At 41.7% G+C, this 12,351-nt stretch overlaps 1 protein-coding gene across 1 annotated transcript in view; it reads left to right on the top strand.

Moving 5' to 3' along the window:
* ANKRD55 (ankyrin repeat domain 55) overlaps window positions 1-12,351 on the top strand; it is a 131,363-nt gene that overhangs the window by 48,553 nt on the left and 70,459 nt on the right. The window contains exons 4-5 of the mRNA XM_017548687.2: window positions 5,323-5,453; window positions 10,446-10,555. Coding sequence (XP_017404176.1) covers window positions 5,323-5,453; window positions 10,446-10,555 — 241 coding nt within the window. The remainder of the gene's footprint in view (window positions 1-5,322; window positions 5,454-10,445; window positions 10,556-12,351) is intronic.

Below are 12,351 nucleotides of genomic sequence, written 5' to 3'. Positions count from 1 at the left end.
CATCTCTCACGAGCCCCCTTGCCATGTTATACTCTGTACCACCTCAGAACTCTGCAGAGAGTTCCCACCACCAAGAAGGCCCTCACCCAATGTGGCCCCCTCAACCTTGGACATTCAGGCCTCCAGAAGTGGAAGAAATAAAATTCTTCCCTTCATAAATTACCCAGTCATGGGTATTCAGTTATAGCAACAGAAAACAGACTAAGACAGTACGAAAATCAAAACTAGCTGGGTTAATCCATCTAGAGTATGCAAAGTTATGCCTGATACATAATAAACACTCAATAAATACAAACTATTGTTGCTTTTGGAATTTCATAACCATACTGTAATTAACCTTGCACTACCCAGGACGCCACAATGAGTCTCAAAGTGGCTAAGTTTCTTAGGTAAAGTTTCATAGCTGATAAAATAGTTGGAACTGGAACCCAAATATTCTGTGTCCTTGGTCAGTGCTCATTCTGCTCCTTATCTTATACTGCAGATGTTTTAAAGTTCTTGAACACTTTACCATGTGGTAAAGTGGATCATTTAAGGACACACGATGCTGAGGCTACCTTCCTGTACACCTTATCTGACCAAGTTGCTCCACCCTTTATTTTGTGTATTTTATTTCAAATATAAAATATTTCACCAGGCGCGGTGGCTCACGCCTGTAATCCCAGCACTTTGGGAGGCTGAGGCAGGCGGATTACGAGGTCAAGAGATTGAGACCATCCCAGCCAACAGGGTGAAAACCCATTTCTACTAAAAATACAAAAATTAGTTGGGCGTGGTGGTACGCGCCTGTAGTCCCGGCTCCTCTGGAGACTGAGGCAGGAAAATCGCTTGAACCTGGGAGGCAGAGGTTGCAGTGAGCCGAGACGGCACCACTGCACTCCAGCCTGGTGACACAGCAAGACTCCATCTCAAAAAACAAAAACATAAAGTACAAAGAATAACATGTCTGCTTGTACCTACCACCCAGAATTTAACGATTTTGACAATTTGCAATTCTTTCCTTGAATTTTTTAAAGGAAAAAAGTTACAGAGTAGTTGAAGGCCCTTTTTGTCCTTTTCCGATTCCACCCATTTCCCCCTCATTCCTCTAAAATAACCACTATTCTGAAGTTGGTGTGTATCTTTCCTTTTTCCGTTTTTCTGCTTTAACCCATTTTTTCTGGGTTTATAGCAATCTGTTGTTATTTTGATCTATAAAGCTTACATAAATGATAGTGTGTTGTTTTGCAATTGGCTTTCCTCACTCAAAATTATGTCTTCAGGATTTATTCAGGTGAACCTGGATTAATTTAACTCAGACATTTTAATTGCTCTATGATATTTATTTGCGTAAATATGATTTATGTATTGCTCTATTAATGTTCATTTATGCCATTTCTTGTCAGTTTAATTTTTGATTATTCATCTTTGATTATATCTCTTTGTTCATCAGTGTGAAAGTTTCTTTATGAAATAAACTTATTTCATAAGGGAATTACAGGGTTATAAGGTATGAGCACCTATAATTTATTAAATGTTGCCACATTTATCCCCAAAATGGTTGTCCCAACTTATACTTTAACCAACAGTATGTAAGAGTTTCCCAAATCCTTGACAATACCTGGCATTTCAGATGTTTTATAATTGCTGATCCAACACGTATGAAGTGGTTTCCCAACATCATATTAATACGTATACCCTAATTATTTTATTTATAATCTTTCATACGTTACTGACCTGTGTCTGCTCTCTCTCAAATTGCTTGTATGTACACATATCTATTTATTTCCTCCTACATTGTTTCTTTCTTTCTGATTGAATTATTGATGTAATTTATTTAGGTTAGCTCATAATTTTTTCTTGGTTTTATGAATTAAAATAACCTCCCAATCTGTAGCTAGCCTTTTTAGGTCGTTTATGGTATCTTATGTAATACAGAAAATTTTAATTTGAATATAATTGGATTTAATAAAATGTTTTCTTTATAGTTTGCAGTTTTGTTTTGTTTTTTTTTGTTTGTTTGTTTGTTTGTTTGTTTTGAGACGGAGTTTCACTCATGTTACCCAGGCTGGAGTACAATGGCGCGATCTCGGCTCACCGCAACCTCCGCCTCCTGGGTTCAGGCAATTCTCCTGCCTCAGCCTCCTGAGTAGCTGGGATTACAGGCACGCGCCACCATGCCCAGCTAATTTTTTGGTATTTTTAGTAGAGACGGGGTTTCACCATGTTGACCAGGATGGTCTCGATCTCTTGACCTCGTGATCCACCTGCCTCGGCCTCCCAAAGTGCTGGGATTACAGGCTTGAGCCACCGTGCCCGGCCTAGTTTGCAGTTTTTATGTCTTCTTCAGTAAGGCCTTACTAGTCTTATTGTTATAAAACATATTCATCTATATATTTCTTAAGTTGTTAAATTTTGTTTTTCATATTTGGTGTCTAAGCCATCTGGGAAGTATTTATGTATGATGCGAATTTTAGATCTAATTTTAATTTATCCCTTTTGTATACCCAGTTTGTCAGCACCATTTATTGAATACTTTTTTTTTCCTACTGATTTGTGATGTCACTTTGGTCATATACTGTGTTCCCCAATAGGTCTGAGTATTTCCTGGACTTTCTCTTCTGTTCTGTTGATATATTTATTGTTTTAATTACCATGGCTATATAATTAATCTTGTTGGTTCAAAAAGCAATAATCCTCTTTAGTTCTAAGTTTCCTTTTAGTAAAATTGTCTTGAAATTTTTTTTGGCACTTTATGCTTCCAGATAAATTTTAGAATTTTTTTCAAGTTTCACAACAGCTTTGTTGAGTTTTTACTAGACTTGCAATGAATGTATAGATTCATTTTTAGGAAATTGATAGCTCTATTATATTGAGTCTTTCCCTTTGTAAACAGTACATCTTTCCATGTGTAGTTCTTCTTTTATGTCCCCCAATAACTTTTATAATTTTTATCCACATAAGTCTTGCTTTTCTTCAGTTAGATTTATTCCTAAGTACCTTATTTTTGTTGTTGCTATTGGTTTTTGTTACTTTTTCCATTACTTTTCTTTAAGGAAGATCTTTTCTTTTACATATTAATTTTATATACAGGAACAGTGCTGTACTCTCTTACTTGTTTTATTTTGAGGGTCTCTTTTTTCTATTTTCTACAGGGACAAATGTACCAACTTAAAATAAATTTTGGAACCCATTTGGAGATAAATCTGTCACTCCTTCCTAAACCTCAGTTAGAGACACCTCAGGAAAATTATTTTAAAATGAAGAAATATTTGGGCCAGGTGCAGTGGCTCATGCCCATAATCCCAGCACTTTGGGATATTGACAGGAAGGATTGCTTGAGCCTGGAAGGTCAAGGCTGCAGTGAGCCATGATCGCACCACTGCACTCCAGCCCGGGCAACAGAGCAAGATGCTGTCTCTAAAAAAAAAAAAAAAAAAAAAAGGTTTGTTCAGTAATCATTTGGTTATGCATTTCAAAATTACTGTTTAATATCTTCCCGGTACCAGGTACAGTGGTTGGTGCTAAGGATTCAATGATGAACATGAGAGATGTGATTCCTTCCACTTTGAATTTGTAGCTTAGAAGAGACAAGTTTTAAACACATGATTATGCTAATCAACACATAATTATGAAATGAAATGTTAAAGAGTTACTAGAGAAAAATATAGGATGATAAAAATTATAACATGAACGTCCAATTCAGAATGGAGGGTCAGGAAGGTATTCCCTGAAAAACTTTACAGGTAAGCTAGGCTCTCAAGATAGATGTAAATTAGCCAGACATAGCATGTAATTTTATGAAAATAGTATCTAGGAATTCTTTAGCTTTACTTACTGAGCATTTCAGATTCACAGCATTTCAAATTCAATAATTGCCTTTTGCAGCATGTCCATTTTTTCTCTCAATAGTTATAATTACCACTTGTTGACAGGAAGAAAGGAAGGGAGGAAGGGAAAGGAAGGAAATTCTGCAACTATTTTAAGACACAGCACTTCGTTGCTGCTTTTTCCCAGTACAGATGACTAAAAGAGTTTTAGAAGGAAAAAAATTGGAGAGAAATTGAGTTGCAGTTGCCAACTCAATTTTTGGTGTCCTAGGGACTGCACTGCAAAGCTCATCACTCCCTCCTGGCAATGTTCAAATTCAAATACTAAAGAAAACTTTGGAAAAAGGGACACTTAGAAGTTAAGACTCAGCCACAACTCTGAACTCAGTGTTCTCTCAGTGAAAACAGAAATCTTAGCCGGGCACGGTGGCTCACGCCTGTAATCCCAGCACTTTGGGAGGCCGAGGTGGGCGGATCACGGGGTCAGGAGTTTGAGATCATCTTGGCCAACATGGTAAAACCCTGTCTCCACTAAAAATACGAAAAAAAAAAAAATTAACTGGGAGTGATGGCGCATGCCTGTAGTCCCAGCTACTGTGGATGCTGAGGCAGGAGAATTGCTTGAATCTAGGAGGTGGAGATTGCAGTGAGCAGAGATTGTGCCACTGCACTGCAGCCTGGACAACAGTGTAAGACTCCGTCTCAAAAAACAAAACGAACAGGAATCTTGGGATGTAGCCTTTCTCAGGGATCTTGGAGGTCACGGCTTGCAGTTCATCTGGAAAAGAATCACCACCTCCAATCCAGACATCTACACAAGTCTCAGCTGGGCAAGGGGCGGATCTGAAGTTTGATTTCTTCACCTGAAGAAATGAGAAGCACCTGGATCCTGCCCCATGAGACTGGCTTATTCCAACAGCCCTGCAAAGTTCACCAGAATGTGTAATTTTATCTCAATTTTTATTCAGGAAGAAAACACATAAAAAACTAAATATCTTGGCCTACATTGGTTCCGAAAACAGAGAAACATTTTCAGCACAGGTGGCCACTTTTTCAGCAAGAATGTGGGCAATTCAAGGCTGGGTACCATCACTGCCGCTTAGCACCAGCTACCTCCAATAACAGTGTGCTGAACCATCTGCCCAGACCGAGAAGCTTTCCAAAGGCACTCCCAGATTCTACGCAGTTCAACCCAAGTCAGGATAAATCTGCCTGTTATGTCTTAAATTATGCTGATCCCTGACACAGTTAAAAACAATTGTTATCATCTACGCAAAATGTTTTACTCAGCCAATTATTGCAAAATTGCAAAAGATTGAAAACAGCCAGTAAAAAAATACGTAGTTTATATAGATGCAGCAACAATCAGCTTCATCTCCCTTCAGTCCCATACAGTTCAGCAGCTGCGTTTGTATTGCAAACAGCAAAATAATAAATAAACAGGCCGATAAAGACTGCTCATCAGTTTCATGAGTCAAACATGTTTAAAGGCTGTTGCAATGTCTCGTTCCAGGATGCACGCCCTTGATGCATGCAGTTTCTGGACGTCAAGTGGACACAGTGAAGCTGCTGTTGAAAATGGGAGCCAATATTAACATGCAGGATGCTTACGGTCGCACGAGCTTATGCCTGGCCACCTACCTGGTACTGACTTGTGTCTGTCGCAGGGGCTAAGGAGCAGGGTAGGCTAAGGGTGTTATTATGGGAATCCCACTTGCAGAGGAGCGTTCTTGGATCTGTGCAGCTGGCTAAAGGAGATAGAACTAGAAGCTTTCCTCCAATCATCTTCAGCATTTATATCCCCGCTTAGAGCTGTTTTCATGAATTGGGACCATTTTGGATCTTCCTAACAATCCTCTAAGATAGAGGTGATATGGCCATTAGGGAAACATTCTTTTCTATCTTAACAGCATCAGAATTCCCCTCAGGATATTTCTGGACACACTTGGTGCATCTAAGAACAATCTTCCTAAATAACTCCAAAAGGGTGGGAACACTGAGAAGATCCAGTTGACGTCTGTGGGGCAGGATTGGTTGAGTAGAAGCTTGAGGCTGAGGAATGTGGAGAACATTGAGAACTGGGGAAGGTGGTGGGAGGGACGGGGAGATAGAGAACAGGGGAGACGTAGCAGCCTCTTAAAGGGACAATGCCAAGCAGAGGACTCAGCCCACAATCAGGGCTCAGTTTAACAACTGTGTCGTAATGCCAGTTCTCACCAGGAGAGATTTCAGTTCAACATTTCCCAACATTAGAGCAAGCTTTGTTAAGCCTTACTGAAAATCCTCAAGGTCTTCTCCTCTCAAACTCTTCCTGCGATCTTTTTGGGAGGTCCTAGGGCTGCCTTGAGTCTACATCAAACAAGTCCTAACCATCACATGGGGGTCACCCTTTTCCTTCCTCTCCAGAGAGGTACCCAGAAATCTTTACTGTGACCACCATTGCTGCCAGTGCAGCTTCTTGTATTTGCTGTGCCTTGCTTTTGCTTTTGTTCCCTACTGGTGGTGGTGAATTCACCCTGGACCAGCCCCACTGAAGGTGTCGTGCTGAATTAAAACACTTCCCTTTCCCAAACAGCACCCCTTTCTGCCATGAGCTAGCATAGATTGCAATGAAGCATTGCCCAATTCTCACAGAGATTTTCTTTAGAGTCAACTTTTTCATTTTCTATTTGTACCCTCTCTCTAGAACTCACATGCAAACCTGGGGAGAAATATTCAGACTGTGGTCCACAGATATTTTGTGCCAATATCCCTTGGGGTGCTTGGTTCAAATGCAGGTGCCAGCTGGTCTGATGGTAAGAGTTACCAGAACTTATTAACCTTAGTGTCAAAGGCAAGTCAGTGTATACCCCAGATCTCCTGAGGCAGATACGTTGGGAGCAGGACTGCGGTAATTGATGCTGGGGAGTCTGCAGGTTAAACAAACCTCCTTGGCAATTTTTTAAAACTTGCCCATCAAGTTTAAAAGCCACTGGTCTGTGCATATTAGCCGAAGTCCCATATCTAAGACAGATACATGGCTGTCCTCCTAGCCCCCTTCCTTCTAGCACATGCTTTAAGAACTCCTCTTGCTATGGACTTTTTCAGTGTCTGAGCTGAAGAAAAGAGAAAATGGGGATCGGGGGGTTAGAGGAAGGGGATAGAAAGGGATTTCTAGCGTTGACTGCCGCTAGCATATAGAATATAAAGTGAAAGCAAACTGCCCCTTTCAAAGTTCAAAAATTCAAAATGTTACTGAGGGAATGTGTTCTCTTTCCCGGTTCACAAGGGGGCATGGTTTTAAGGGCAAGAACTTCCCAGCGCCATGCCCCCTCCCATCTCTCTCCATCGGGAGGGAGATTTAAGGGTCTTTGTTCTAATTTTCAGCGGTGTGGGAAAGGGTCAAAAGTCAATCACTCCAGCGGAAGTTCCAAGGAACTCCTTTTATTGGCCAGGGGTCTTGGAGAAGGTGGGGGTTCCTCCTAGGTTAAAAGTCCCCTTCTTCCTCACCCCTTTGGACTCCATATTTGGGTCCCCTTCCACGACCACTCCCTTCGTGGAAGCTGTCTTTCCCTCTCCTGGATTTCCCCTCTGGAGTCGCCTTCCACACTCTCCTGGAAGTCTGTCTTCCCCTCCTAAACTCCATCTCTCAGTTCCCTTCCACTCAGTGTGGAAGCTGCTTTCCTCTCCTGGATTCCATCTTTCTGGATTCTCTCACTCAGTGTGAGAGGAGTTTTCCTTCTCTGGTTTTCTCCCTCTGGGAACTCTTCTCACTCAGTACGAGAGCGGCTTTTCTTTCTCTCATTCGGTGTGAGAGCTAGCTGTTTCTTTCTCTCTCCTTCTCCTTTTTCTCTCCCTACCAAAGTAAATCACTATCTACAAACACGTTTGAGTCCGGCATTTACTGTGCACTGTGCCGTGATCTCCTCTCCCATTCTTGGGGAATGATAGACCAAGAACCTGGAGAAACATCCTCTCAGGCGAACTGAGGGCTCCCCTGAGCCCCTGAACCCCAACATTACATTACAATTATTTGACTAGACAGTTACACAAGGGACTGGGATGAAAGACTCCTCTAAATCACAGTGAATAATGATGCACACCCTTGGACCCTAGAAAGTTAACATCTTTGCCGACAACTCTTTCTAGGAATATATTCTAAGGGGCTGCATGAGGAGAATCTGCCAGCAGGACACCATGTGGTGCCACCTTTTTAACTCTGCCCCCATCTCTGTGTGGCTCCCCAAGGCAGAGCCCTCTGTCATTCTGTTGAGTCTCATGAGAAGTGGGTGTCCTGAGGACTGCCCTGCGAAACTCATCACTCCCTGCTGGCAATGTTCAAATTCAAGTATTAAAAACTTGGCAAATGGGACACTTAGAATTTAAGTCTCAGCTACAACTCTGAACTCAGTGTACAAAAAAGCTTATCACAGATGTGTCAAACTCAAATAAAATATGTAGATGAATCTCTGCATTTAATGTATTATATAATAGGTAAGAATTGTGGCAGGGCGTGGTGCTCACTCCTATAATCCCAGCCCTTTGGGAGGCTGAGGCAGGTGGATCTCCCAGGGTCAAGAGTTCGAGACCAGCCTGGGCAACATGGTGAAACCCGTCTCGACTAATAATACAAAACTTAGCTGGGCATTGTGACACACACCTGTAGTCCCAGCTACTTGGGAGGCTGAGGCAGGAGAATCACTTGAACCCAGGAGGCAGAGGCTGAGTGAGCTGAGATTATGCCACTGCACTCCAGTCTGGTCTACGGGGCGAGTCCCCGCCTCAAAAAACAACAACAACAAAAGTAGGGCGTGGCGGTTCACGCCTGTAGTCCCAACACCTTGGGAGGCTGAGGCAAGTGGATCACGAGGTCAGGAGTTGGAGACCAGCCTGGTTAACATGGTGAAACCCCATTTCTACTACAAATAAAAAAATTAACTGAGCGTGGTGGCAGGCACCTATAACCTAGCTACTCGGGAGGCTGGGGCAGGAGAATCTCTTGAAACCAGAAGGCGGAGGTTGCAGTGAGCTGAGATCGCGCCACTGCACTCCAGCCCAGGCGAAAGAGGGAACTCCGTCTCAAACAACAACAACAACAAAACAAGAATTGCAATTCGGGGCATACACACAGACCAGGTGGTCCTCAATATGTCCAAAGAGTGAAGAGGAAGTTGTAGGTTTTATTAAAAGGAGAAATGTTATGTATTTTTTTTCCAGAAAACCATTGACACACACAGAGTTCCAGGAAATGTTGCAAAATGGGTTTTAAAAGTGTTTCAAACTTTCCCCCACCAAAAGATCTGCTTTTCAAAAACTGTAAACCTTTGGCAACTCTAAAATTTGCCCAGCGTGCCTTGCTTTTGGGTCTCTGGGTTTAATTTCTCCTTTTAATATGAGAACTTGATGATTTAGACATTAACAACTAAAAACAGATTTCATGCATCAGTAAACTATGACTCAAGACTGGAAATGTCAGAAAAACACTTGCTTCTATTTAAGATTTAGATATTATTGGTCAATTCTACAAAATTATATTCAATATTTATATTCTGCGTTTTGATGTGTTTTTGTTGATTTTCCTTCCAGAGTTTTCAAAACCAAAAGGTTCTTTTCTTATCATTATCATCCTTCTTCTCCATGCATTTTTTAACATTTTGATTTTTATTGCTTTGAATACTGGGGGAAAAAATTTTCAGTCATCTTTCTCATTTTACTGGGTAATTTTGAGGTTTACCTAGACACGAATGCAGAAAGATGGGAAACCTGTTCTGAACAAAATAGAGGGTTATCCTATTATTCTTCATAATAATAGTTTCATCTATTTTTAAGTCTACTTATAATTGGGCTAGTAACCCAAGCCATTCTAGATGAATGTAGGAGACGTTCTCTTTAGCACGTGAGCCAAACTTGGTTATCAACAGGTATGGGTCAGTTAAAGCAGCATGAGAGGGAGGGCTAGCCTGAAATTATACCTGGCCTTTGAAATGGGAGAGAGAGTGAGACGATGACCAAGACCCATGAGATGTGGTCATATCAGGTCTCAATCTGGACAATTAGTAGACAGCAGGTTTCAGCAGTTCACATAAAGTTTCCCCGGGGAATTTACAGGTGGATAAAACATAGCAATGGAGAGCCTTTGGAGGGTGCTGGTAATGCCCTGTTTTTAAAGATTCAAGCTGTCAGCATCAGAAAGATCAGTCAACAAGGTGGCAGGGTCCCAGCCATTGGAGTGGAGCTCGAGTTAGACTTCTAGGCATTGGGAAGGGGACCGACTTGATAAGCAAGGTGCTATGCTTGTGGTTATGAGAAAAGGAACTTGCACTAGAGGATCAAGCCCCATTTATCATTCAGTCTGAGCGTACATGTGTAATACCAGTGAGAGGCCCTAGGAACGGGGAGGGGGAGATGAAGAGATTTTAACATCAGTCTGCATGTGACAGGGTAAAGGTCCTCCCGTAAACCTGGGAATCTGCATCTCAAGACCTTCAGCCCTCTGTTGAGGCGTCTGAGATGGAGTTGTGGTTCTTAACCACTTCAAGTCGAATAAAATATGTTTTTGGCCAAACCAAAGAAGGGGAAAAAAATCTAAAGAAAGTGTGTTGGACCATGTTATGTGAGCTTGTGTTATATAATGATGTGGTTGCTCTTGTGTTTCAGGGCTGGCTTGAAGGCTGTGTGAGTCTACTCAGAAATGGTGCCAAGCACAATATCCCAGATAAAAATGGCCGCCTGCCACTGCATGCTGCCACTGCTGAGCCCGATGTGAGGTAAGAGGCCAGGTTTACATGATGCTCAAGTTGGGAGCGACTCAACTTGCATGAGAAGGTCATCTAATCCATCCCTCTATGGCTGATTAAAAAAAAAAAAAAAAAAAAGAAAACCATTTTTTTTAAGTTGCAGCAGATAGGACCACAGCAAAATATCCTAGAATAATCTCAAACTCTGTCTCCTCCTACTTCAATAAAATTTTTTTCTCCTAATCTTTAAGAAGAAATGCTGCTGGTCATCATCAGAATTCATATATTCATTTATTCCATTAACCAGTCAGTCAATTATGAATTCAACCACTATTTTTTGAGCACAGGTTATGGACCAAGGACTGTTCTAGTCCTTTGAAGTTCCACAGTAAATAAAACAGTCTCTGATGTCACAGGGCTTGCATCCTAGTCAAGGGCTTAAGCGCACCAGAGAACAAATAAATAAGATCATTTCTAATAGTGATGAGGGCTATGAAGAAAATTAAATAGGGCAAAAGAGCAGTAACTGGATAGAAAGGTTAAGGTCTAAACCCAGGGCCATGCCAGCCTTTAGGAGCTGGGAGGCGGCCAAGGAGCCAGCAGCAGGGAGACCAGGGGCTTAGAAGGAAACCAGAAGTGTGTGGTCCTAGAAGCCCTGTGAAGAAATATACAAGTAAATTGGATGATCAAGAAGGCCACCTTTTTGTAGCATAACTGAGCAACAAAGGAAAAAGTTTTGTCCATAACAAGGATAGCTTTTCCTTCCTCTGTGTCTACATGGCCTCAGGCCCCGTTCTTTAGAAAGCCCGTCGGAGCAGCTGCTGATAGCATTTCTACTATGGAATCAGTAACATCAGGGACTCTTTCTGCCGTACAGAACATGCCTCTGACAGGAATTGAGCATTTCCAAGCCTAGGTCATAGGTCAGCAACACAAAGAGTGTATTCATTTTCTTTTCTTGAGATGAAGATTCGCTCTTGTTGCCCAGACTGAAGTGCAATGGCATGATCTTGGCTTACGGCAACCTCTGCCTCCCTGGTTCAAGCAATTCATTTGTCTCGGCCTCCCAAGTAGCTGGGACTACAGGTGTGCACCACAACATCCAGCTAATTTTGTATTTTTAATAGAGATGGGATTTCTCCATGTTGGTCAGGCTGGTCTTGAACTCCTGACCTTAGGTGATCCACCGACCTTGGCCTCCCAAAGTTCTGGGATTGCAGGCGTGAGCCACTACACCCTGCCAGGAGTGTATTCTATATGCTTCACCCTCTCAACTCTGTGTCCAGAACTAAAACCTGAAGCTCTGTCCGGGTTGATAAGCCCAGGGCCATAATCTTCCAGGCTGAGGAATAACAAGATTTCTTTACTTCAATCTCTTTTACAGTAAAATAGAAGGGCTTGGGAAATTCCAGGACTATTCCCAAGGCTTGACTCTTATTATACTGGACTATGTCCAAAAATAACAGAAAACTAGGATTTACCCAAAGCCCAACAAAACAAGGATGTTTAGAGAAAAAACAGCAAACCCAGACAGTTAACAATCAATAGGCATCGTGAGGGGATGACTCTCTTTTGATGAATTAGGGGGAAAAAAAAAGAATGACTTTTCTAGACAACCCACAAAAATATTTAGTCACGAAATCATACTGTTTTCCCAAGACTGGTCTTTAGAAAATAAATTTAAAATGTACCTTTTCTGTTTCTTCTATCTTAATTTATTTTACGTAATTGCTTTTACTTGCCTCACTCAGAGTGGTCATTTCAAAATCTATTAACTGATTCCGGAAGATTAAAAAGAAAGCCCACTTGGCTGGACACGGTGGCTC

The sequence above is a fragment of the Cebus imitator genome, unplaced genomic scaffold, assembly GCF_001604975.1.
Source record: "Cebus imitator isolate Cc_AM_T3 unplaced genomic scaffold, Cebus_imitator-1.0 Scaffold213, whole genome shotgun sequence".
Lineage (NCBI taxonomy): Eukaryota > Metazoa > Chordata > Mammalia > Primates > Cebidae > Cebus > Cebus imitator.
The sequence above is the reverse complement of the archived record's forward strand: the minus strand, read 5'-3'. Positions and strand labels throughout refer to the sequence as shown.